The 25,104-nt window shown below is 46.3% G+C and overlaps 2 protein-coding genes and 4 non-coding genes across 6 annotated transcripts; all 6 read right to left on the bottom strand.

The window, feature by feature from the left end:
- Positions 1 to 1,048: 1,048 nt before the first annotated feature.
- Positions 1,049 to 18,316, bottom strand: DKC1 (dyskerin pseudouridine synthase 1). The gene is made up of 15 exons (XM_056859925.1): positions 18,240 to 18,316; positions 16,465 to 16,529; positions 15,529 to 15,615; positions 15,019 to 15,110; positions 13,784 to 13,968; positions 13,584 to 13,648; positions 12,391 to 12,517; positions 11,479 to 11,609; positions 9,968 to 10,111; positions 8,740 to 8,860; positions 6,126 to 6,244; positions 4,277 to 4,383; positions 3,437 to 3,500; positions 1,852 to 2,001; positions 1,049 to 1,126 (listed from the first exon to the last, which is right to left on the bottom strand). The coding sequence occupies exons 1-15, from the start codon at positions 18,253 to 18,255 to the stop codon at positions 1,052 to 1,054; spliced, it is 1,548 nt and encodes a 515-aa protein (XP_056715903.1). The 5' UTR covers positions 18,256 to 18,316; the 3' UTR covers positions 1,049 to 1,051.
- On the bottom strand, positions 4,820 to 4,896 carry LOC130486637 (small nucleolar RNA SNORD83). Its single transcript, XR_008933757.1, has one exon. It is a non-coding gene; the product is annotated as a small nucleolar RNA SNORD83 (small nucleolar RNA).
- Positions 7,605 to 7,855, bottom strand: LOC130486643 (small nucleolar RNA SNORD17). The gene has a single exon (XR_008933763.1). It is a non-coding gene; the product is annotated as a small nucleolar RNA SNORD17 (small nucleolar RNA).
- On the bottom strand, positions 11,057 to 11,189 carry LOC130486641 (small nucleolar RNA SNORA36 family). Its single transcript, XR_008933761.1, has one exon. It is a non-coding gene; the product is annotated as a small nucleolar RNA SNORA36 family (small nucleolar RNA).
- On the bottom strand, positions 11,706 to 11,781 carry LOC130486638 (small nucleolar RNA SNORD83). The gene has a single exon (XR_008933758.1). It is a non-coding gene; the product is annotated as a small nucleolar RNA SNORD83 (small nucleolar RNA).
- A 3,657-nt stretch (positions 18,317 to 21,973) lies between the features above and the next one.
- LOC130486605 (40-kDa huntingtin-associated protein-like) lies at positions 21,974 to 23,079 on the bottom strand. Its single transcript, XM_056859924.1, has one exon. The coding sequence runs from the start codon at positions 23,077 to 23,079 to the stop codon at positions 22,027 to 22,029; it is 1,053 nt and encodes a 350-aa protein (XP_056715902.1). The 3' UTR covers positions 21,974 to 22,026.
- Between the last annotated feature and the right edge of the window lie 2,025 nt (positions 23,080 to 25,104).

Below are 25,104 nucleotides of genomic sequence, written 5' to 3'. Positions count from 1 at the left end.
TTGGCAGTTGGCAACACACATCATTCCTCCAGCTAAAATGTTACTATAGCTAGAAATCCCACTTTGGGAAACTGAGCCTTGTCTCTATAGACTGTGAGCAACACGGTATGCAAAACAGTAGCGGAAAAAAGTTTGTAGTTTTTAATATAAAAAAGAACATTGCATCCTTTTAAAACCAAACTTTGGTACTCTGCCTAGCAATGGAGCAGGGGAAAACAGAGGGGCCTCCATTACCCTAGGCACAGGCGAAACAGTTTGCTCTGCCTCCCTGCCTCAGCCAGCAACAGACCTCAAGTTTCCTCCCGCTTCTGTTCTGGGGTCAGAACTGGCAGAGGAGCAAACTTCATCCATGCATAGCTTCAGATTCCCTTTCCAACTGGGCCCAACCAGAACAGGAAAGATACCAGACAACCTGACAAAGATGCTCACAGCCAAAGAAAAGGGGAGCTCGCAAAGAACGGATAAGGGAAACAAGACCACGGCATTGTCATGACCAAAGCTTATGTTCTTGCTAACAAAAGGAGTTATTTGCTTTAAAAACAATCAAAAGGGTACCCTGAGAGGGAAATGTTTGGACTCAGTTCGTTAGGGAGTCAAGGCAAACAAAAGGAAGTCATCAGGAAAGCATTAAAAATAACAGAGCTTTTGATCATTTGGACATCCAACAGCCCCTTCCTTTCTCTTTGCCGCCGGCCAACAGCAAAGGGGCTGAGGCCATTCAGCAGATAATTAAAGAAGAAAATGCAGGGAGGGGAGAGAGCAGGGAACTCTACAGGGGCTGCCGTATTCAAGTTTCCCCTCGTTACCCCTCCCCATGTACAGGAGCCCCCAAGCTCATAGCAATTCCTCCTGCGGAAACAGCTCGGTCTGTGGGGTGGCTCCGCTGCCCCGGCTCCTCCAGCTATCCTTACAACAGGACAGGGGGGGGGTCTTGCTAGGTACACGACACGTTTGAGCAGCTGAGTCTCTGCAAGCTGATCCGCTCTGCAGCTTCCATGAAGACCTGGATGCCTCCTTCCCCATATGGTCCAGGCTGCCTGCTTCTAGCTGGTTATTCTGAACTCTCCTCTATTTCTTCTTGCTTCTTTTTCTTTTTTTTCTTCTTCTTCATGCTTGTGTCGCTCACCTGGGAAAGGGCAATGACAGCGCATATACAGCTGGGTCGAGACTACTGGCCAATGGGATCTGCCAGCTTCTTGCAACTACCAATGAAGAAAGTTTTAAAACATGCCTTTGATTCCTACAAAGGAGTCCCCCCCCACACACACCCCTTAATGCCAGGGCCCAGCAAACTTGAGGCTGGTTCACACAGGCGTGGCGACTGTAAGAAAGTGATGGCTTGCATGTGTGAACGGGCCACCATGGATGGAATTTTCATGCCACCTCAAAACCCAGCGCCTTCTCGTGGCTCAGTTCACACATTCAGGGGCCATTTATAAAGCACAGCAGGGGATGGCAATCCAAGTTTCTGGGAGCTACTCCCCCCACCCCTGAACTTTGGGAACTACCAGTCACAAAATGGTAGCTCGGTAGATGGGAGGCCATTACAAAACGGCAGCTTGTACAAAAATTACCAGATCGCAGAACGGTCTGCAAGTGCTTTGGGCAGAAAAACCTTTCCTCAGCTGTTTTCCCAAGTTGGCAGCCATCACCATATCCTGGGGCAGGGAGTTCCACAATTTAATTATGCATTGTGTGAACAAATACTTCCACTCCTGATGTAGTGAAACCAGGTGAAGCACATCCACCTGTCTGAATGAGCCCTCAGTAGCTGTGAACTGGGAATTCTCCCATTTGTAACTGCACGCATCAAGAGATTCCATCAACTGATTATGTAAGAAACAGTCCTACCGCTTCAGTCACCTCGCCGCTACTCTCAGGGGATTCCATTTTCCTCTTCTCTTTCTTTTTCTTCTTCTTCTTCTTGATCTCCGCCTGTGGCTCAGGAGAAACGCGGGGAGAAGAGGCTGCTTCTCCATCACTCTCCGTCTCCCTCTTTCTCTAAGAGGGAAAAAACCCAGATCAATCAGACACAAACTGGTCAGAACAGAAGATGCTTTTTAGGCTGTTCTATAGGGGCACTGCTTTCACTGTATTCCTTTTTATCGGATCATCTTCCCCTCCAGTCACTAGGACTGTGCAGCTACAGAAACACAAAGGAACTTGCATCTTGTGCAAAACATCTCCAGTGGAGGCATTTTCTCTGCTTCCAAGAACATAGGACCTAACTCCAGATGTGTTTCAAATGTTATGTTACCAGCCATGCAAAATGACATTTAAGTGTACCCCTTTAGGATGTTAATAGTATCATTATTGGGTTGCTCAAGTAGCCTGTGTTTATTGTTTACTTAATAACAGCTTTGAACAGCTAAAGGCTTGCTTGAGACTGTGTTATGTCCCCTTCTACCTGGGGGAGAAGAGGCTGCTTGTACGTGAGCACTTTCAAATGTCTGGTAGCACCGTGGTTCTCATCACACCCAATGCCACATGCACGCACATACACAATTTGTGGTGTTTTTTTCCTGCGATACTGACAGGCTGTTGGGATACTTTTTCGGGCCACAACTAATTCAAATGCATTAAAAGTTCACTGACAAACCTCCCTCTTATTAAAAAAAATGTATATGCCTTCTCTCTAGAGACTTCCTCAAGGAAGCTCACAAAATAAAATGAAATAATAAAAACAAGATCAGGATTATCAAAATAAGTCAGCATAAACATTCAGCAGCTGAAAATTATATTCATAAAAGCATCATCAAGCTAGCAGCACACCATAAAAACAACTCCCACAGTTAAAAGCCTGGGTAAAAAAAAAACAAGTGCTTTGTCCTGGCACTTAAAGGAGAGTAAAGGAGGTGGCCAGGAGATCCTCAAGAGGGAAGGCATTCCAACACTGAGGTGCCACCACCAAAAAAGCCCTGTCTCTCATTGCCATTTGTTTTGCCTCTGCAGGCAAAGCGTGCAGAACAGGACTTGGGAGGAGGATCTTAACTGGCAGGCTAGACTCTATGGGAGGCAGGAGTCCCCCAAGCACACTGGCCCCAAAGCCATTTGGGGCCAGCGCTTTTAGTTGTGCCTGGAAAGAGACGAGCAGACAGTGTTCTTTCAGCACAGGTGTGCCACGATTCCTGTATCCAGCCCAATAATATTTTGGCCATAGCATTCTGGACCAACGGAAGTCTCCAAAAATATTTTCAGCCCCATGCAGAGTGTGTTACAGTAGTCTAACCTGGAAGCAACTGGAGAACAGGTCAGGCCAGATTGTGCTTTTCAAGGAGTGACCCTACCTGGCATATCAAATTTGCAAGGCGTGTGGACTCTTTCACCTCTACTCCACAAACTCATAGCAATACCAACTGTTAGCATCCCAACAGTCACAACCCAAGCCCCCATGCGAAAAAGGAACAAGATGCCCAACACACAGAACCAAACCAACCTTTGGTGCCCTCTCTGGCTCCGCTTGGACAACTTCCTCTGTTACCTCCTTCTTTGTAATAACCCTGAGAAGAAACAAGGATCTGGTTGGTTTCTTTCAGCTGCTACTCTTATATGCAGTTGTCAACCTTCATTTAACACCTCACTTTTATTTGGGAAAAAAAAGGAATGTCCCCCTGCGGTCTGGTGTACAGAAAGCTGGTAGCCACACCCAACTGTGATGGGCCAAGAAGCAGCTTTCCCCAGTTTCTTTAGCAGGCTGACTCCCTCTAGAGCCACAGAAAGGAGGCTAAAAAGGGATAACTGCCTGCTCAGCCCCCTCAAAAAAGGCAGTGCCAAAAGTCTATAATGGATTATTTAGGCATTTGGTGACAGCGGCAAGATTAGTCTATGCAAGAAAGGGGAAAGCAGAGGAATACCCAGATGTAATCTGAATGGGCACACAATTTAGACATAGTTGCATAATCTGCTAATTTAACATCTTTAGTGCAAAACCAATCAAACTCTGAGTTCTATAAAAAATGGAACGTTTTCCTTGACTATACAGCTAATAACCAATTAAAAAATAGAATGTAAGAATTTAAGAAATGTGTTGTCAGATATCCAAACAATCAGAAAATAGAAAAACTAAGTCAAAGGTGATAAATGGATTGTAACCACAAAGTTTCAGTACAATGTAATAATTTGATGTTTATATTCGTATGTTTTGTTTGAAAATTAAAAAAAATTAAGAACTGCTCTCCCTCCACGCACAACCAATGTCCTAACTAACAGCATGGGGCAAAAATGTCCAGACTTAAGACCAAGGCAGCAGCAGACAGCAAGAAATAGCAGACATTACCTACTGTAGTCCACGTAGTCCTTCTTCCAGGTTTGTGGAGTTTTGTCGTTCGGCTTGCCGTGCGCGTCCAACAGGCCTTGCTTGATCATCATCTTTTTCTGAGAAGCCTAACGAGAGAGCAAGGAGAGGGAGGGCTCAACTCGTCCAGCTACTGGCGATTAATCATTGTGCACAGTGGGACCCCTTGCCATAAAACTAGGAACGTGGGAACTGGCAGACTGATCTGCCCAGTCCACCCAGGTGGATTACAGATGCAGCCCTCTACCTGATTTGTGATGAGTGGCACACATCCTGTGATGCTTCTCATCCCACAGTTCTACCAGAAGTTTCAGCTACTCTAACACTGCCAGCGAAAACAACCCTGAACGTTATCTCGATCTCTGCAGTCATGCACGAAAACAGAAATCCTCTTGGAAAAGGACCACCCGCCTTATTTGGCCCAGTGACCAGCAGCATCTACAAAGTTTCTGCAGAAATCTCTCCCAGCCTGCACTGGGTGAACTGACTCTGGTTCTCAAATCCTGCCTGCTCTGTCCGACCTAGAGCCATCAGTCTTGGGTGGTAGATGTGCGTCATCTTTGCACAGAGTGCTCAAGAAGTCTACAGTGACATCATATGGCTCAGCACCAACAGAAGATGCACAAGAAAAAACTATGGCCAGAGCCCCAACTAATTTTGAGATAACCAAGACCTTGGTGTTGATAAACATACACACAAGGAAGGAGTGCAGCCAAACATCCAGTATTTGACATAATAATGATCAGCCAGGAGGCCAAAGCAAAGCCTTTAACACAGCCTAAACCAAGGCTGTCAAACATAAGGCCTGGTGGCTTGATCCGGCCCCTTGAGAGCTTTTATCTGTCCCATGAGCCAGCCAAGGAAGCCATCCCTCCTCCACCCTGTATCTATACTGGCAAGCTTGCTGTTGGCGAGCCAGCCAAAGCACACACACCCCTGGGCTGGCGAGGCATGGCCCAGCCCAACCAAGTAACATTGATGTCATACCTGGCCCCTATAACAAATTAGTTTGACACCCCTGGTCTAAACACTGGAGGCTGGATGACAAGAAGCAGAAGAAATGGTTTTTATTTGCCGACTTTCTCTACCACTTAAGGAAGAATCAAACCGGCTTACAATCACCTTCCCTTCCCCACAACAGACACCCTGTGAGGTAGGTGGGGCTGAGAGTGTAACTAGCCCAAGGTCACCCAGCTGGCTTCATGTGGAGGAATGGGGAATCAAACCCAGTTTTCCAGATCAGAGTCCACCGCTCCAAACCACCACTTAACCACCACACCACAGTGGCATCTATGATGCTCCTCCCCCATTCTTCTTTGTTAAAGCCCCCAATTACTGAGGCTGGCCCCCATAACAAATTAGTTTGACACCCCTGGTCTAAACACTGGAGGTTGGATGACAAGAAGAAGCAGAAGAATAGGTTTTTATATGCCGACTTTCTCTACCACTTAAGGAAGAATCAAACCGGCTTACAATCACCTTCCCCTCCCCTCAACAGACACCCTGTGAGATAGGTGGGGCTGAGAGAGTGTGACTAGCCCAAGGCCACTCAGCTGGCTTCATGTGGAAGAGTGGGGAAACAAATCCAGTTCACCAGATTAGCCTCCGAAGCTCATGTGGAGGAGCGGGGAATCAAACCCAGCTCTCCAAATCAGAATCCACCGCTCCTAACCACCACTCTTAACCACTGCACCACACTGACTCTCAGCTCCTGAACCCTGATCATTTCAGATCACCTGCCTGGGCAAAGTGAGCCACAGCCCCAAAGACTTCTCTATGATTTGCTAGTCGACCCAGACCTACCCCTTAAGACGTACCCCTTAAGACGTACCTTCGGGCCAAGCCCCCACTTGCGAGGGTAGGTGTCTCTTTCCATGATCACTCGCTTGATCTTTGCCACAACACCGTGGTCGCACGTGGAGATCACTGCAGTCGTCATGAGGGCAATGGCTGCCGGAAGAGAACAAACTGAGCATCCCAAAATGTGACCCCAGTACAAGCAGTTATTTCTGCCTGACACAACTAACTTTGGGTTAATCGCTCCACTAAACTGAGGGAAGAGCAAGGGTCTTCCACAGATCATGTTGATACTCAGGCCCTAAATAAACATCCAGACCCTCATACTGGATTAAGGTTTCCTTAGGCTCAAAAGTGCATAGCAAAAAGGCCTTGGTAGGGAATAATAGATAACGAGGAACACTGCACAAACACCGCTAAAATTACAACAAGCTCAGTTCGACCTTGTAGAAAGTGACAGGACACTTTCACACAGCCCAAATAATGCACTTTCAATCCACTTTCAGCGCACCTTAACGATTGTTTGCAAGTGGATTTTGCCAGTTCACACAGTAAAATCCACCTTCAAAGTGCATTGAAAGTGCATTATTTGGGCTGTGTGAAAGTGCCCTTAGTGACACTGAGTTTGCCAAAGCACACCTCTTGTTAGCAAGTGGTCCTCCTCCAAAGAAGGCTGCGCAACCATAGTGGGAGTTTAATTATATAAGATAGTAAGCTGTACGCATGCTTGAATAATGATGAATAGATGTGCCAATTAATAATGTGCTTTCCAAATATGTATAATGGAAGGAGAAAATGAGATGCTATATATTGTCTGTGATTGGGAATAGCTGTGTGCTTCTCTTTTCATCAGCCCCTTGAATTGAGGCGGGGGGACCACCTTATTTGCGTGCACAGATTCCTTTCACCCCTTTGGGATGGTTTATTGGCTCAACAGCAACAGGGTCAAACCTGTTTAGGGTAACAATGTGAACACCAGCTAGAGACTTAATTTCCCTGAATTTTGAAGACCTGAGGGGGGGGAAATCCTGCACTTCTGGGAAACGTTGAGTTACTGTTTTGACTAAGTAAAACACATAATGTATAGCTTTGTTAATATATAGAATTATACAATTTGGCATATTTATGAAATTCCAATTATTAATGGCTCAAGTTTTCCACAAGCAAAATTGCAAGAGAGCTCAGTACTAAGATAGTGAGCCGCAAACTCTTGCACCCCGTGCTATCTTAGCTTCTGCCATCTGAAAGTTAGGAAATGTTGAAAATAAAAGACACACATTTGATAGGTAAAGAAAGTGAGCTGTTCAGACAGAAAATCCTCATTGGGGAGAAAAGCAAGGTGTAGAAAGCACACCCCTGAGCAGGTGTAGAAAGCACACCCCTGAACAGGGAGCACGCAAACAGCGAGATAACGTACACCACAGATTTCTAAAAAAAGCTGTACAAGAGCAAATGTTTCCCCGAACACCTTCATTAATGTTCATCATCAGAGAAAGGGTCCTTGGAGCAGTATGTGATCAGACAGTTTCATTCTTCTTGGCTGAGCCAGAGCCCCGCAGTAAGAGGGCGCTGGTTCTGCTCCTTCTGTCCAGGCCCTGCCAGCAGCCAGCCAAACGTCCACCACAGCCCCCAGCAGAACACTGCAAGGCTGGGAGGAGTCCGGAGGCCACAGACTATCAAGACCCCTAGAACAGGGACCTGGATATGGCAGGAAGGGCAGAGCAGCAACGCTCAGAGAATGGATAAACTTCATCATCACTTCACATACGCCGTGGGCAGGTGGGCAAAATGAGGCACTCGCACCCAGGCAGAGGAATGAATGGATTCCTCTCTGCACCCCCCATTAAAAGCCACCATACATGCACAGAGAAAGTAAATTTACATGGTAAAAAAGGTAACTCTGCCTTCTTGCAGCTGCTCATCTGGGATAGGCTGCAGCCCCGTTGGGACATGCATCCACACCATTACTCATTGAACACGGCCACTTTCCCACTCGAAAGGGTCATACAGTTAAGACACAATAGCAATAGATGCACAATGCACTTGATTTGCCACTAGGTGTCACTGGAGTGCCATCAGCATAAGTTAGCTACACCGCCAAAACCACAATTGTTAAATCACTGACATTACCCATGGAAACTGCAGGCCTTCCCAGTTCTGCACACACTTAAACACTGATAAAGAGTGGAAGAGGAAGAGAACATTAATAAGAGAGCATTTTCAGTAGAAAGGAGAAAGCTCACAAGAGTCATAAAGACACTCTTGGCAGAAAGGGAAACAAAGATACTTCTCTGACCACTGATCTTCATCATAACACACTAGACCTACAGGAAACCCTGGCACGTGAGCAGCCACAACAAAATAAGTCTGGGACAGGCCTATCAGCTCATTAGTGGAGCATCTGCTTTGAATGCAGAACGTCCCAGGCTGAATCATTCAGCTTGACGATGTAATATGGCAGGACTGGGAAAGAAAGACCTTTCTGCCTAGAAGCGCCAGCTAGGACACACACAGCTCTGGGCTAGCGGAACCAACGAATGATCTGTGTGAAGCAGCTTCGGAGGCCCCTCTTCTGAGAAGTGCAGATCAAATTAGAGCTCCCACTAAAACGCTACGCCTAGAAGGAGAGCCGCTGGCCAGCATCCCACCTGTGCAGATGGCCTCTCCTTTCGTGGTGATGACGACAATCTCCTGGTTGACCTCGATGCCATCTTCATACCGCAAAAGGCCGGGCAGCATGATCTTGGCCCCGTAGCAAATGGCATTCACCTGAATGGAAGGGGCAGAAAAGGAGATTTAGAAGAACTGGTTTTTATATTCTGCTTTTCTCAACCTTTAAGGGGCCTCAAAGTGGCTTACAATTGCCTTGCCTTCCTCACAACGGACACCTTGTGAGGTAGGTGGGGCTGAGAGAGTTTGGAGAGAACTGTGACTAGGCTCAAGTCATTTAGCAGGTTTAATGTGTAGGAGTGGGGAAACAAACCCGGTTCTCCAGATTAGAGTCTGCCGCTCCTGTGGAGGAGCAGGTAATCAAACATGGCTCTCCAGATTAGAGTCCGCTGCTCTATTCATTGCTGTCAGCTCCAGCAGGTTTACCTAAGCAGACATCACTGCAATAGCCTCTATTTCAACTGTTTTCAATTAACATGCCCTTCTGCTTCAGTAGGTGGCCTTGCTGATCTGTAGTATAAGATCTCGATTCAAGTCCAGTAGCATCTCAGAGACCAACAAGATTTTCAGAGTATCAGCTCCCTTTGTCAGACTGAGACTCCCGAAAACTTATACCTTTAAAATCTTGTTGGTCTCTAAGGTGCTACTACTGGACCCGAATCTAACTCATGCCTTTCTGTGTAACAGAAGTGGAGAAGAACTGAACAGTCTGACCAAGAACAGAACCACAAAAGAACTTCACTTACACTTGTACCTTTGCCTTAATTTATTTCTGCACATCACATGAATCAGACCCTTGGTCCATCAATGCCAGTATTGTCTACTCAGACCAGCAGCGGCTCTCCAGGGTCTCAGGCTGAGGTCTTTCACATCACCTACCTAGCCCCTTTAACTGGAGATGCCGGGGATTGAACCTGGGACCTTCTGCAGGCCAAGCAGATGCTCTACCACTGAGCCGCAGCCCCTCCCCCAATCAGCTAACTTGCAGCTCCCAACACTTGTCACGATACATACTCTCTCTCCCATCCGTTAAGAGAATTCCTTCAGCAATAAAACAGCGATACCAAACCAATGAGATGAAAGGCAGACATGGTATCTGAATTTTGGATTTCCAGCCTGGAAGCACTCCCAGTCAATCTCCTTGACAAAATAAGATAAGCCGGCAAGAGACTGAGATGCCACCAATGGGAAGCTCCAAGCACTCACCGCGCTGTCTTTCATAACCAGCCGCTTGTGGGACGTCAGCAGCTTCTCCAAAGGGAAGATCACCCTCCTGAGGTAATTCTCGTCCTTGTTGTTGTCATATTGCCACTGAGCATCCAGTACATCGTGCATGGTCACCATGTGGTCCTGGAAGCAGACAGTCATTAGAGCTTCTGAGAGATCCAACAGAAGGATGGGGTGTGCGTGCACCTCACCAAGGAACAGGCTGGGAACTTGGGCAGGGGCAGATGTGACCATGCACACTTAAGCCAATGGGCGCAAGAGATACAGCAGCAGTGGGCTAAAGCCTCCCGTTGCCATTCCAAGCCAATTACTGCCATTCCAGTTTCCAAATCTGATAATTCGTATGATCTGTAACAGTGACCCCTGACATGGTGGCTACGGGTGCCCTGGCTCCTGCCAATGAGTTTCCTGGTGTCCACTTTGCTTGAGCCCATACTGTCTTTCCTCTACCTCACCAGAGCAGGAAGTGCTTCGAAAAGAGCCCAAGAAACACTGCCTTTGTGTCTGCAGAGAGCACGCATTCAGAAACAACCGCCTCCGTAATAGGTAGATACTTGGGTTGGAACCTATCATTTTGTGGAAAGTTGCAACTGTTTGAGATTGGACACAGCCCCGCCCCCACGATAACCATTTTGTGATTGGTCGCACCCACCCCATGGCAGCCATTTTGTCATGCCCACTATCTGCAGTTAAAATTTCAAACGTGTCCACAGGATCTATAAGGTTGGGGGGGGGGGTCTCTATGATCGATGGTATCTTCCCATAGCTCCCCAAAAAACTGCAAGGGAAATAAATCTTCTTATGAACAGCCACCAGTTCAGTTCACACACCGTGAGCATCGATGGTTATCTCCTCCTCCCCTACCCAGGGAACTGCTGAAAGCTTCATTATTCCAACCCTCCCAGCCAAAGAAGTAAGCGGTGTGAGCAGAGGGGTGGCAGTGAGCAAAATGCCATCTACTATAGCCATAGGGCTTCAGCGGAAGTCTGCTGCCACCTGGGTTTCTTCGTTCTTGAACCAGGCTCGACAGGGAGACCATGCGATTGATCTCAGTGGGATGTCAGGTAACTGTGCGGGCTAGGAGAGGAAGCTGGCAAGAATGGAAATCCCCCACCTTCCTCATCTCCCAACTACATGCTGTCCCAAAGTTTAATTACCAGACCAGGGGATGCAGCCCTGGACTGAACTCAAGACTTTGGATGGAGAAGAAGAGTTGGTTTTTATACCCCGCTTTTCTCTACCTTTAAGGAGTCTCAAAGCGGCTTACAATCACTTTCCCTTCCCCACAACAGACATTTTGTGAGGTAGGTGGGGCTGAGAGAATTCAGAGAGAACTGTGACTAGCCCAAGGTCACCCAGTCGGCTTCATGTGAAGGAGTGGGGAATCAGACCCAGTTCTCTAGATTAGGGTCCGCCGCTCTTAACCACACCACGCTGGCTCTCTGTACATCCGTAGGCCTCAAAGACACGCAGCCCCTCCTGCAACACACCTTTTCTCCCATGACCCCAGAGCGCACTCGCCGCAGCTCCTGCATCTGTCCTCCAACACCCAGCAATAAGCCCAAGTGGACGCACAGCGTTCGGATGTAGGTGCCAGCCTCACAGCTCACCCAAAAGATACCTGAGAACCGAGTAGGGTGGAAAAGCAGATGGCAGAGTATTAAAGAGTTCTGTTGTTTTTTCAAAGATCCCAATCCCAAGAAGACGTGCCTTCAAGAGCCATCAGCATTGGGTGATAGATGTGAGTCATCTTTGCACAGTGTGCTAATGTCATCTGTTTTACATCATTTGGCTCGGGGTGTGTGTGTGAGAGGAACGCTCAAATAAATTAACGAAGTGCAAGAGTCGAAGCTCGTTTAAGCAGATCTGGAAGTTTAATTAAACTCAAAGGACCGAGGGTGACACTTTTGGATTTTAAACTTATAACTAGGGAGAGCCTTCAGCCCAGTCCTGAATGGGAAGAGTCTTTTACCAAGCTCACCCAAGATGGGACTCTGAAATGTTTCAACAAAAGAAGATGAAGAGTGGGTTTTTATATGCCGACTTTCTTTACCACTTAAGGAAGAATCAAAACAGCTTACAATCACCTTCCCTTCCCCACAACAGATACCCTGTGAGGTAGGTGGGGCAGAGAGAGTGTGACTAACTCAAGGTCACCCAGCTGGCTTCATGTGTAGGAGTGGGGAAACAAATCCAGTTCACTGGATTAGCCTCCGCTGTGCATATAGAGGAGTGGGGAATCAAACCCGGTTCTTCAGATCAGAGTCCACCGCTCCAAACCACAATGCTCACTGGCTATGATTTACACACACCTGCCCAACAGCAGTTAAAGGTAAAGAAGTAATTTTCTGATTCCCCCACACATGCCGCTTCAGACCAGTGTGTTGGGTCATTCTCCTTACCCAATCTTCTTTCAGGATCATACTCTATCAATTTGCTCTCATAGATGGTTCGGACTCTCAGCTGCCTCTTCACTGCAGCAATGAGGGGGGGCCGCTGGAAGAGGGCCCCTGTCAGTGTTTCTATTGCCTACACGTGGAAACAGACCAATGAGCGACTGCCATGAAACAAAGTTCTGTCCCGCATGCTCTCACACCCCCCAGTGTAGATTTCAGTTCCCAAAAATACAAGCCCATTTTTATCAGTGTTGGCTAACATCTAGGCTCGTAAACTAATCTATTTTCCATAACTGAAGATGCTTTCTTTTGAGATGTCAATGAACAAGCTCACTCTGATGGCTGCCTGAAACCCTGAGACAGGATCCAATTAAGCCAACCCTGTTTTACAAGCTCCAGCTTAAGAACCATGCCAATATGCAGGAAGCCGTATCTCTTGCAGAGTCTAGGAAGCAGATATTTTGCTCCACTGCACCAAGTCTGTTGTGACTCTTTGAGAGTCTCTGGGGTGACAAACTGACCCTGCTTAGCTTCTAAAATCTAATGTGGTTGGGGTTAACCTTGGCTATCCAAGTCAGGGTTTCGGTACTTGATACTGAGTTTTACTTCTCAAGGAGAAATAAAAGGGCTACACCAGTCACAGGAGATTAAAAATAAGGCCAAAGCCATTTCGTTGTGAAATAAGTAAAAGTATATTCCATTACTCCAATAAAATTCCCGACGCATTTCGCCCAAGAGGCCTCTTCAGGGGAATCTCTTAGTCTTGCAGTGTTTTTTCGAAGAACAGTATAAGTTCAGTGACTTTTATTTCTCAGAATTATTTTTTAAAGTACACCCAAGTTCCTAGTTCTCACAGGGAGCTTTGGATTCTCTGCTAACCCCTATTACTACCTCATTTGGAAGGAGAATTATGGCATATTAAAATGTTCAACTACAGTATGTTCTGAGCAGTCTGATTTCTGCGGCTTGAAATAATGTCACTACATGCAGCACCCACCATAACTTCATAGTACACCCCCCCAAGATGCTCAGGCACATTTCTAACCCTTTCACATGTACTGATCAACACCTGCACCAACCCCCACCCCCAATAAATTTAGTATGCCTTCTGGTCATCAACAGTCATTTAAGTTCATGTTTACACCTACACCACCGAGTTGGGCAAATGAAGCTTAATTCCCTGCCTTGCAGAGACTTACCCTTGAAAGCTGAACCTCGCTCTCAATTGCATTGTGCAGCCGAACGATTCCCACATACTCTTTGCCTGGAAGACGACAGAAGAGTAGTCAGGACAGGCCGCTAGAATTTTATTGTTCCACCACCATGCAGGTCATAGCACTGTTTCAATGCCTGGTGAGACACATTCCGCCTTTGAACAGAGATAAAGCCCATGACATACCTGCGCTTTGCTGAGACTTCACCATGCGCGTCGCTCGATCGATGCATACAATCAGACACCCTGTCACTTTGGGGTCCAGCGTACCACTATGCCCCGTCTTCTCAACTCGGAGGATGCGGCGGATCCAGGCCACCACCTCGTGGGAAGAAGGGTTGGAGGGTTTATCCAGATTGATGAAGCCCGTCCTAAAACAAAACCACAGTGAATGGTAACAACCATTATCTGTAAATGTATCTTACAGCCCAAGGCTTGCAGTAGCAGCAACCAAGGATTTCAGGGCAAGTTTTGTGCTCAATGCTTCATTTATGGCAGACCAGCAAGCCTACTGCTTGGGGGCAGAGAATCTACCCTTTTTGCATCTGGCCTGTTTTTAAGTCTGTCGAATGACAAGCAAACGCTTTCCTCCCACTGACGGATAAATACATTAATTAAAGCAGCTAACAAGCCCAGTCCTGTTTTACATCTGGAATGTTCTGGCACCAGCATGAAAAGATAACTATTTATCCTGAGAGGCCAAAAACATTGGTTGTGAGGAAGCAAATAGTAGGATATGGTATACAGTCACTACCAGTAATTATATGGCACAGCAGCTTCTAAACAATATTATGCCAAACGCTAGCCTAATGAAGCAAATAATGAGCCAGGGACCTTTCCACCGTGTCCAGCTCCAGCTGAAAAACCCCCTCTTCCCAATCACAATCTGCAATTGCTGCTAAAGCTAGAGGTAAATGAGAAAGCAGCCAGGTATCCCCCTGCAAAAGAGCCCCCTGGTGCAGAATGGTAAGCTGAAGCACTGTAGTCAAAGCTCTGCTCATGACCTGAGTTTGATCCTGATGGAAGTCGGTTTCAGGTAGCCGAGTCAAGGTTGACTCAGCTTTCCATCATTCCAAAGTCAGTAAAATAAGTGAAAATGACTGGGGAAGGCAATGGCAAACCACCCCGTCTAGTAAATGTCATGATGTGACATCACCCCATGGGTCAGTAATGACCGAGTGCTTGCATCCCCCCCTGCATCATGCCTGGATCCAGGCCTAAGAACCACCTAAGATTATGATAAAAATAATCCACTATTTCCCACATTGATGTCAGTGGGTGTAGACTGGAGTAATTCTGCATGGTAGTGTACTAATAAAAAAGGTAAAGGTCCCCTGTGCAAGCACTGGGGCTGTACTAATAGTCACAGAAAACCACATGGGGTGAAGTGGGGAGTATAATGAACTTTCTCGAGACCTTACCTTACATACTCAGCAATCTCTCTTTTTAAAGGATTACAACCAGAAGGAAGGGGTGTGTAGTGTGCAGTTCTCACATTCAGCTTGTCAAAATTCTACAAAACCCAGACAAAAAAAGCATTTATATACAGCTATGTAGCCTTTTGTACAAGACTGAGCACAGCAAACTCCCCTTTGTTTCTACCACCATACATATTTCCTTTTCTCTCTGCTAGCAAGGTTTAGTTTTTAATTTTATGAAAACCTGACATTTCATGAGCAATTAGGAAGTTTGCACTAGGCTTTAACTAGTGTGATCCTTTTCAAAAACGATAGGGGCAGCAAAGAGTTGGTTCTCCACCAGGAGTCACAATTTTTTTTTGCTAGCAAAAATCAAGGACATAAATATTCAATTTTGTGGGAACCACCTGGAATTTGACTCTGAATTTGTGTAAGTGCATACTCTGCCCATTTTTTATATAAAATAGTCAGCATTAAGTTCCACAAATGAACAGTTTATTTTGCACTCTTTACCTTGAGAAGTAAAGGCCACTGTGATGTGTCCAGCTGAGCCACTCTGGACTCAGGCTTGATAAGGAATTCTTCTGTGTGTTGTATATCCTGGGGGGACATTGAGCATGTAGATTAAGAACTAGGATTTGTGTACAAAAAATGCCAGGGGCTTCTCTTGCAAAATTTCCTCACAACAATCTGAAGCACCATCCACTGGTGTACAAATTACTCAGTGGTGCATAACAATTATGTATACGAGGCCCACAATTCTGAGCAAGATCACAGGATTCAATGCAGCCTAAGAAGTTCCACAGGCCATCTTTGCTTCTTTATTTTTGCACTGTGTGCAATCTTACTAAGCAACAAGGTTTGTAAGTATAAGTGTGTTTTGGGTTGTAGATATCATTTGTCAAGAAACGTGGAAGCTACTGCATGCTCCAAGTCCACTGCCAAACAGGAAATATTCAGGGCTGCAATCTTCTTTCTTTCTTGTGCCCCAAATTAAAGCCCATAGCAGAAGGAAAAATGGGGCATGCTATATAGTCACAGAGGGGCATAAGAGTAATTGTCTCAGACATAATGCCAAAGTACAATTCTGAGCTTCTAAACTATGGTTTGCTTGTATATTTGGAGCAGCCTATCTGCTCTGCATTCCTGTTCTTGTAGAGCAATAACACCTGGAGGAAAAATAAAGGTTATTCAAACACCACAGCAAACCATAGTTAACACAAATTATGGCCTCTGATTGTGGCTCACTGGTTGACATGCTAATAACAGATTAATTGTCAATAATGATAGACTACCAATGGTCATACCTGTATTTAGCATAAATGAAGTAGCATTAACACTGGAAGAACACAAGCAATCAGCTAGATCATATTTTTATCTGCCACCATATACAGGGTATGGAAACATTTATTTGCAAACTAAATGCGCTAAACAAGCACAGAAACTCACAGCAACATCTTCATCTGGCAAAGATTTCTTTTCTTTTTTCTTCTTGTGTTTCTTAGAAACAGAGCCTAGATAAAGACAGACTGCAATCAGAAATCTCTACAGGAAATTGTCATTAGGAATAGAAATAAACTTATCAGTATCGTTAAATTATACTTAAATGAGAGGCGCAATTTACAGTTCTTAGAGCTTACTAAAGGGTGCACAAGACCAAATTGCTTATCAGCACAGCGAAGGGAATGGTGGCAGTACAGGAGACTAGGGCAATTAATAGCAAAGGGGCATTTCGACTGTGATTTAACAACACCCTTTCAACAGCACCCCTTTCTCACCTGCTCTTTTTACTTCAGCTCTTAATTTTAAGAGTTGGAACATGCACCATCTACCTTGTAAAACTTAATTAGGAAGACTTGGGAGGATTATGTAGGTGGTAGCGGCACAGCCCCAAATACTGCTGTGACTGAGCCCTTTGAACAGGAACACTGCCTTATAACATGCCTACTAGATGCCAAACTGGCCTACTTTGGAAAACTCATTCTTTCTACACAGCTATCACAAGCAACAAGTGAAACTTGGCCTGTGCAGTCACTGCTGGCTGAGTTTTTCTCTCCAAGTACAAGCACATGTTCTTATGATCACCCATCTTCTATTATTTCACCAAGATAGCCAAACTGACAACACTTTCAAGCAGTGAAGGAGAAAGAACCCAAGGTGAAAACTTCTGCTACACAAAGCTTGAAGAGTAGGGATAGCAGGCCAGGCGCTGCAGAAACCAACTGTTGCAGCCCACGTGGGGCTGAGAGCACGTGGAGGGAAGGAAGAAGCTCCCGCTAAGCCAGCACCAGTGAAGATGTTACCACAGCCGCTTGAGCCCCATAACCAAGTATTCGTATGTAGAATTTGCACACACAGATAGCAAAATGTCTACACGGAGCCTGGCAGAGAGAAGCGGCTACTTATAGAAGCAAAACATTTATCCTAAGCATGTTGCTGTAATGCGCATATTAGAAGTTAAACCTATACACGTAATAGTATATAAAAAGCTTTTCACGACCAAGGAGCAATTGTAGCTCTAAGATAAAGAATCATCCCGGAGCAGGAAAGTCTCCATCTCGGCCTCCCGCCAGGCTCCTTCGAATGCTCACCCCCAGGGATATCCACCCCCCAAGCAAGTCATGCAAGAGGAGGGAAAAGAAGAACAACGAGGGTCTGTCTCCCAAGGGCTCCTTTTTCAGACCCTCCCCAGATAAAGTAGAAAAGGGCAAGAGTCCAGTAGCACCTTAAAGACTAACAAAAATATTTTCTGATAGCCTGAATACCCTATCAGAAAATATTTTTGTTAGTCTTTAAGGTGCCACTGGACTCTTGCCCTTTTCTACCACTGCAGACAGACTAACACGTCTACCCACTGTGAATTACCCAGATAAAGAAGGTTGCCTCTGAACATACACGAAGTGCATTTCTCCTCAAACCCGCTTTGGAGCAACTCCGTGCCGTCCCAACCTCAAAGCAAAACCCTTGCAGGCCTGAGCCCCACCCACCTACCCCAGCCTCACGCCAGGTCTGACCCCCGGGCACCTTCACCTGTCTGGGCACCATGGGCCGCTAGCCCGCTTCTCTAGAAAAGAGCGGCGCGGGAAAGAAGGAAGAGGGTTTTCTACGGAGGGACGGGAGAGCCGCGCCCCGTCCCCGTGCCGGCTGGAGCCCTCAGCCGCCTTCGGGCCGGGAGAGGCGGCGAGCCTGGCCCCGCGCGCGGCGGAGAGGGGAGAGACACCCACCTGGCCCGTCCGCCATCTTGCCCTCGCCACGCGCTGCCTCACGCGCGTCCTCCCGCCAGCTCCCTCGGACCGGAAAGGCGCTCTCCGCCCCTTTCCCTCCCCTGTCCCGACGAGCATTGCGCGGGAGGCTAAAGTGGGAGGGGGAGGAGTAGAGACAAACGCAGGGAGCCGAACAGCCTGGCGGCGTTGTTTTTCAAACAGCCGTGGTTCTTCCGTGTCGCTCTATCGCTTGGCATCTCTATGGCGAGTCCTCGCTTCTTCGCCACGCTCCTTTAAAGAGGCACGCTGATTGGTTGTCATAGAACTGAGGGCTAGTTTAAACCGTGCTGGTTTATTTATTTATTTTAAATAATTTATTATTTTTCCAAAATTATTAATCACATAGTTTAACAATGACATAAACAGTGAAAAAGTAAAAATAGGTAGCATTGTTAAAAAAATAGTATATAATAAAAAATTGTTGACTTCCCCTACACCTCCCTTCATCTTGTGATAAATTAGTAATCTCTTTTGCACAAAATTCCAATCCTAATACTATATTTATTAATCTCCTTGACATTTATATTTTTCAAGGGAAAAAATAATAGTTAATAATATATAGAAAAAAGAAAAAAGGAAATAAAAATAAAAGAAAAGAAATAATAGATCTCACTAATAATAAATGGATTAGTATAATAAAGAGCATTTGATTATTTCCATTAAAAATTAATTATTTTGTAAGTCCATTTCTCCCTAACACTCATTTAATATATATTATAGTTCTATTTCCATTATAACCAGTTCTTTTAACCAGTTCCTTTTCGATCTTAGCCAGAAGAGACACTAGACTTTTAAATTAGTCCCTTTGTCCGGAGCCGTGCTGGTTTATTTTTAACTATAAAAATATTTAGAAAACGTATATCCAGCATTTCCATTCGAGGATACACCATGACAGACGTAAAACTTTATATACGTGAGTTTCTCTGAAATCACACCGTGCAAATTAGTTTAAAAGAATATAATCTTCATACTTTTGGGGTCCCCCCCCCAAAAAAAAAACATATCTTCATGGCTTCGGACAATGGAAACTTAATCCAAGGGCCAGCAGAATCCCAGCTGGGTTTGTTGCAACAGTTTAGCACGCCTGCCTTGCAACGAAACTGCCCTGCATATCACCAGAAACAGGCAGCCTGCATCCCAGAGATCAGACGAAAAGCAGACTAATTGCACGAGGGGAGACGACGACGGCAGGTTCCCGATTTCCAACACAATCCTTGTTTTTGGTCAAAACTTGGATTTGTTTCCCAGTCTGTTTTCTAGCGCCTGTGATTAAAAAGGAATCTGATGTCACTCCACTTTGCTGTGACAGACTGACACGTCTGCCCATGTGTGAGAATCTAGGGTTTTCGCCATTGAGACAGCAAGGTAGACTTCCCCTGACTATTGAAGATCCACTGATTTAGCAATTTGTAATAATCTCTTTTCCTTTCTGTAAATGTATTGAAATGTATTAGGACAGCAAGGGAATAGCTTGTTGCTGGGCAGGATATCTGTGTGTGTCTGTGTGCTAGTAATTGGGGCAAGAGTCACGGAGGGTTACAGTAAACCATAATAAGAACTGGGTGAAACTGTTACTATACTGCCGCCTGTCTGTAATACAATCAGATATGCCCTAAATGTTGATGGACTGTCATATCTTGAATTTGGATAAATATCCCTTCCTCAGTATGATCGGGACTCAGAGATTTCTGCCCATTAGGGCCTCTGGGTCGCAGCTGCTCCAAATAAATAACTGTTTCTTAAAACAATGGTCTTGGGTCTCTCTCCCCCCCCAACCCCCATTTACCGCAACACCATACAGATGGACAAGGGACAGAACTAACGCCCCTACGAGGGCGTCCACAACTGGTAAACCCAGCACTCTGTCGGTCAACAACAAAACCTTGAATACGTCCACTCGCTTAGTAAAAAGAGAGATTCTGACCCGTAAGTCAGCAGCGTTTCTTCGGCCAGCCTTTCCTATCTCTGTGACGAAAAGCCGACTCCTCGCCGCATGAGGCGATGCTCAGTTCACAAGAACTCCGTCCGATTGGCTATTTCGGCATTCCCAACCTGCGCAGTCCATTTCAAATAAGAGCGGGAGAAAAAAAATCCTATTCCCTACACTCTGGAAAGATTTGTATCCTTAAGACTTATATATTTGTTGGCTAAATACAGTTTGCTGTTTCTGACCAAGGGGTCCAAGAGTTAATACTAAGGGCTAAATTATATGTAGTGGTGGGTCCATATGCTTAAAAGAGCTCCCTCGTTTATATTAAAAACAAGATAATGTGGGGGGCATACACATGGGAGGGGTGCACTGAACCTTCTCCACATCCACTGTTTCTTTCTTCAAGCACTTTTTATCCAGCCAATATCGCTTCAAGTACTGACGTTTGATCAAGAAGGAAAATGCTCAACGAAGCAATTAAAATCAGCTCCTATTTATAGGAAGCTGGGACCGTTTCACATTTAAACACACAATTTCCATATCTAGTTTAGTTTTTCCTTTTCTACAATTGAGCTATAGGAGATAATTGCACAAAACACTGAAGAAACCAGCAAGGGAAAGTACAGAGAAAAGGTATGTTCTACAGTGTTGGGAATGCAGTAACTGAATTGTAGCAATACTGCTCTATATACTACTACCTGCAACCAATAGCTTTATTCTGTTATGAAACTAAAAAAAAAAAAAAAGGAGCAAGAAACCTGGTTCAGTATTTTCCTGAGGTTAGTATTCTTAAGTTGCAAGTGCTGTTACTGAATACTAAAGCTACCATCTTAAGGTTTTTTTAGCATGATGCTATGTATGTTAACTCAGACGTTCCTCACACATTTCAATGGAACTTGATGTTTCTTAATGTTGCAAAGTATTGTAGACATGACCCTAGTAAGCTACATCGGTTGAAAAAGTGTAAGATTTTGGTTGTGAGGCCATCAAGTTATTTTTCTCCTGATCTACCTCAACAATTTTATTTTCATCTGTCCATTAATTCTAAGCAGGGAAATAGTGTATCAGCTAATGCTGTTGTAATACAGCAATCTGTGAGGGAAAGTGGCAACAGGATTTTTCAAGCAAGAAACCCTGACACACAACCTTGTGCAGATGAAGACAGCTATAAAATTTTCAGATTTGTTTTTAATGGAAAAAACCTTTGAAGTTCCCATTTTGGCTACTTTAAAATCATTTACATATTTATGAGCATTGTCTTTAGACAAATGAAGTGCAAAGGAAACATGAAGATGCGATTGCTGAAATTAAGGATATTTATCCAGAACTTTCTTAAATATATATATTCTTATTGGAAACATGAGGAGCATTCCAGGTTATCACAACATCAGCTTGGGGAAAGATTAGGATAAGATTAGGATTAGAATCACATGTGCCTAAAGGATGCAGGAAACGTCTTGTAAAGAGAAAAGGAAATGCTAGCTTAAGGACAACACCATGAGGTCTGATGTGGTTCTCCCAGGTCCTTAACAATGTCCAAGCAATAACGGGTAAAGAGATGTAACAGATTCAGGATGGTAAGAGAGAGGAGGGAGAAGAAGAGCCTGTATTGTGGTGGCAGTGCTCAGGGACAGAGGGAAGACAGAAGAACAAGGCAAGTTGGCAGGGTCAAGGGAAGCGTCACTCATTATCAGCTCTGACTACCAAACTTCCTTCAGGGGGGTTCTGCGCAATGCCCTCTGTCCCAGAATCTCAAGGGCAGTTCCCACGTCCCTGTAACATTAGGTACACCAGGCTTGGAAAGGAAGGAGTCACTGATCAGAACCCCTGGCCAGAAGGGCTGATCGTCTCCTGCACGACCAAATGGAAGAGGTGGTTCTGCTCGGGAGTAAGCAGCGGCCAGAGCTCCTTCTGCAGCACCTTGAGCGCCTCCAGGTCTTTCTCCTGGCAGGCCATGACGGCGGACTGGAGCAGCAGGAAAAGCTCGGGCGGCAGGTAGCCGGGCGAGGCATCCAGGGCCTCCCAGGAGTACTTCTCGAGGGTCTGGGCGTGCTCGGGCAGCAGTTTGGAGGGCGGCGGCTGCAGCAAGAGGAGGAGGAGGACGCGGGTCACCTCGCAGTGGAGCAGCTCGTCGAGGAAAGCGGCGGGCGGAAGGCTAGCGGGAGAAGAGGCGGCCGACGCCGAGGGTCCGGGGGGTCCCGAGCCGCCTTGGGCCAGCCCCTGGGCCTGCGTGAGCACCGCCAGGGCGCCGTCGTGGTCTCTGGTCAGCAGCAGGCAGGAGGCGACGTCGCGCAGGCAGCGCACGGCCTCCAGGGGCAGGTGGGCGGCGGCCAGGAGGTCGGCGGCGCGCAGGAGAGCCGGCACGGCCTGGCCGGGCTCGGCGGCGGCGCGCAGCTCGTGGCCCAGCTCCAGCCACAGCCCCGCCGCCAGAGCCGGCTGGCCCAGCTCGAGGCGCAGGCGGGCGCCGAAGGCCACGCAGCTCTGGGCGGCGGGCAGGTGCTCGGCCAGGCCCAGGCCGGGGCCCTGGCGCAGGCGCAGCTCCCGCTCGTGCCGCAGCCACAGGCGCGCCGCCTCGCCCAGCGCCGCCGCCTCGCCCGCCGCGTGGCCCAGGCTTTGCGCGCACCGCGCCACCGCCAGCTGGCACCAGGCGGCGTAAGGCAGGCTCTCCTGGGCGCGCAGCTCCCGCGCCAGCGCCGCGAACTGCTCGGCCGCCTCGGAGACGTTGGGCTTGCGCAGGAAGCGCCGCCGCAGCTTGGCCGACACCAGCCGGTAGCGGGTGAGGAAGTCGCCTCCGGAGCCCGCGCCCGACCCGGCCTCGCCGGCGCCGAAGCCCGGCGAAGGGGCCCCTCCGGAGCCCGGCACCGACAGCATCTTCTGCGCCTTCCCCGCAGAGAGCGGAAGTGCTTCTAGGCCCAGCCGGAAGTGAGGGAGTGCGTTGCCGGGCAGCGGCCCCGAATGGAAGCGCTGGAGAGCGGAAGTGCTTCTAGGCCCAGCCGGAAGTGCGTTGCCCGGCAGCGGCCCCGAATGGAACCGCTGGAGAGCGGAAGTGCTTCTAGGCCCAGCCGGAAGTGGGGAAGTGCGTTGCCTGGCAGCGGCCCCGAATGGAAGCGCTGGAGAGGAAAGGCGGAGCGAAGGGCGCGTCGGGGCGGAGATCTTCTAGGCGGCGCTTGACCATAGAGAGGCAGGCGTTGTTCCACCCCTAGTTGGTCCCGAAGTCGAATCCGAAGAATCAGGAGACACTTTTCATAATAGCTATTATTAGCACAAACTAAATGTGTTCACACAAGTATTATTCTTTTGCTTTATGCCCTGCCAAAAATTTTGTTAGTCTTTAAGGTGCTAATGGACTTTTTAAAAAAAATAATTTTTATTATTTTCTTCATTTAATATATCAACATATGAAACAATATCCAATACTAAAAATAATAGTAATAATAATAAAAAGAAAACAAATGATATTACAATTCCACAATAAGGTGACTTCCCCCTAACCCTCTTCCATCTGAAAATTTTTTTTTTAATCTTTTGCTAGTGAAACTAATCCCATTATTGGTCCCATTAAAAATTGATTTTCACAATGAATTCTCCACACCTCCCATTCCCCCCAAAATTGTACATTATCATTTTGATTTATTAAAGCTGTAAGTTTTGCCATCTCAGTTCCAGCATCTTATTTATCCAGTCTTTCTTGTCCAGTATCTCTCCAGTCTAAGGTGCTACTGGACTCTTGTTCTTTTCTACTGCTATTGACAGACTAACACGGCTAGTCATGGTGATCTATCTCCTTTGCTTAAAAAATTTCATGCAAATAAATAAATAGCTACCTATTCGTTCTTTGTTGTGCTGATTTTATATTTATAGATTGGCTTGAGGTCTTTTAATAGGGAAGAAATTAATTAATTGGTGTCAGTTAAAGAAAGAGAAGATGCTGAGGGGGTGAAGAGGAACCCAAGAGGAGAAATAAGGGTAGGGGGACGGGACACCAAGCGGACATGATATTTGGCAATATCAGGAAAAGCTGAAATAATCGACTGAAATGAAATAAATGTTTGAAGACAGAGAATATATTGGAGCTGGGGGTCATTTGAGGTTTTGTTTATTCATTGCTATAACTGTTAACTGGTTTTGTAGTCTGCTTAAATCAATAGTAAAAAAAAAAAAAGGAATAGCCACTCATGAGTCCAAAATTGGTTGCCATTTGTAGTGTCAAAAAATGCTATCAGAGGTTGAATCATAGAATCATAGAGTTGGAAGGGACCACCAGGGTCATCTAGTCCAACCCCCTGAACAATGCAGGACATTCACAACTACCTCCCCCCCACACCCCCAGTGACCAGAAGATGAATGACCAGCTGTGCACGTGGTACACTTTGATAGCCCGTATGGGCTCATAACGAAAGTGGCTACAATAGAAGAGACGGAGCATTTTCTGTTATTTTAGTTGGGAAAGTATTTTGCAGAACTGCAGAGTTTTCATAGTAAGCAATGTTGTGCTCTCCCTACTCACATAGCCCCTCCCCCCACTATCACAGGACAGTGATAGTCCAATTTAGGCTTAGATTGACCACCTTTTCTTTGGCATAGATAAACCTGATACAAATTGTGGGCAAGAAAAGGGTAAAAGGCTTCAGTTGCTTCTACAGAGCAAGTTTTAATGTAAGCAAACTTTTTTTTAAAAATTGCTTAATTTATACCCTGCCTTTCTTCCCTGTAGAGACACAAGACAATTACATTGGTTCTCCTCTCCTCCATTTTATCCTCACAACAGACCTGTGAGGTAGATTAGCTGAGAGTATGTGACTTGCCCAAGGTTACCCAATGAGCTTTCTTGGTAGAGTGGGGATTAGAACATCTGATACAAAATCTGATAAGTAGTATTTTCAGACACTATAGTGG

This window comes from Euleptes europaea, chromosome 13 (assembly GCF_029931775.1).
Source record: "Euleptes europaea isolate rEulEur1 chromosome 13, rEulEur1.hap1, whole genome shotgun sequence".
Classification (NCBI taxonomy): Eukaryota; Metazoa; Chordata; class Lepidosauria; order Squamata; family Sphaerodactylidae; genus Euleptes; species Euleptes europaea.
The sequence above is the reverse complement of the archived record's forward strand: the minus strand, read 5'-3'. Positions and strand labels throughout refer to the sequence as shown.

Coding starts and splice junctions, on each gene's coding strand:
- DKC1 (XM_056859925.1), bottom strand. Junction 12,518..13,583: donor GCGAGGTTCAGCTTTCAAGG/GTAAGTCTCTGC, acceptor TTCCACGTGTAG/GCAATAGAAACACTGACAGG. Junction 2,002..3,436: donor AGCCAGAGAGGGCACCAAAG/GTTGGTTTGGTT, acceptor TTTCCCTCTTAG/AGAAAGAGGGAGACGGAGAG.
- LOC130486605 (XM_056859924.1), bottom strand. CDS start 23,079: ATGCTGTCGGTGCCGGGCTCCGGAGGGGCCCCTTCGCCGGGCTTCGGC.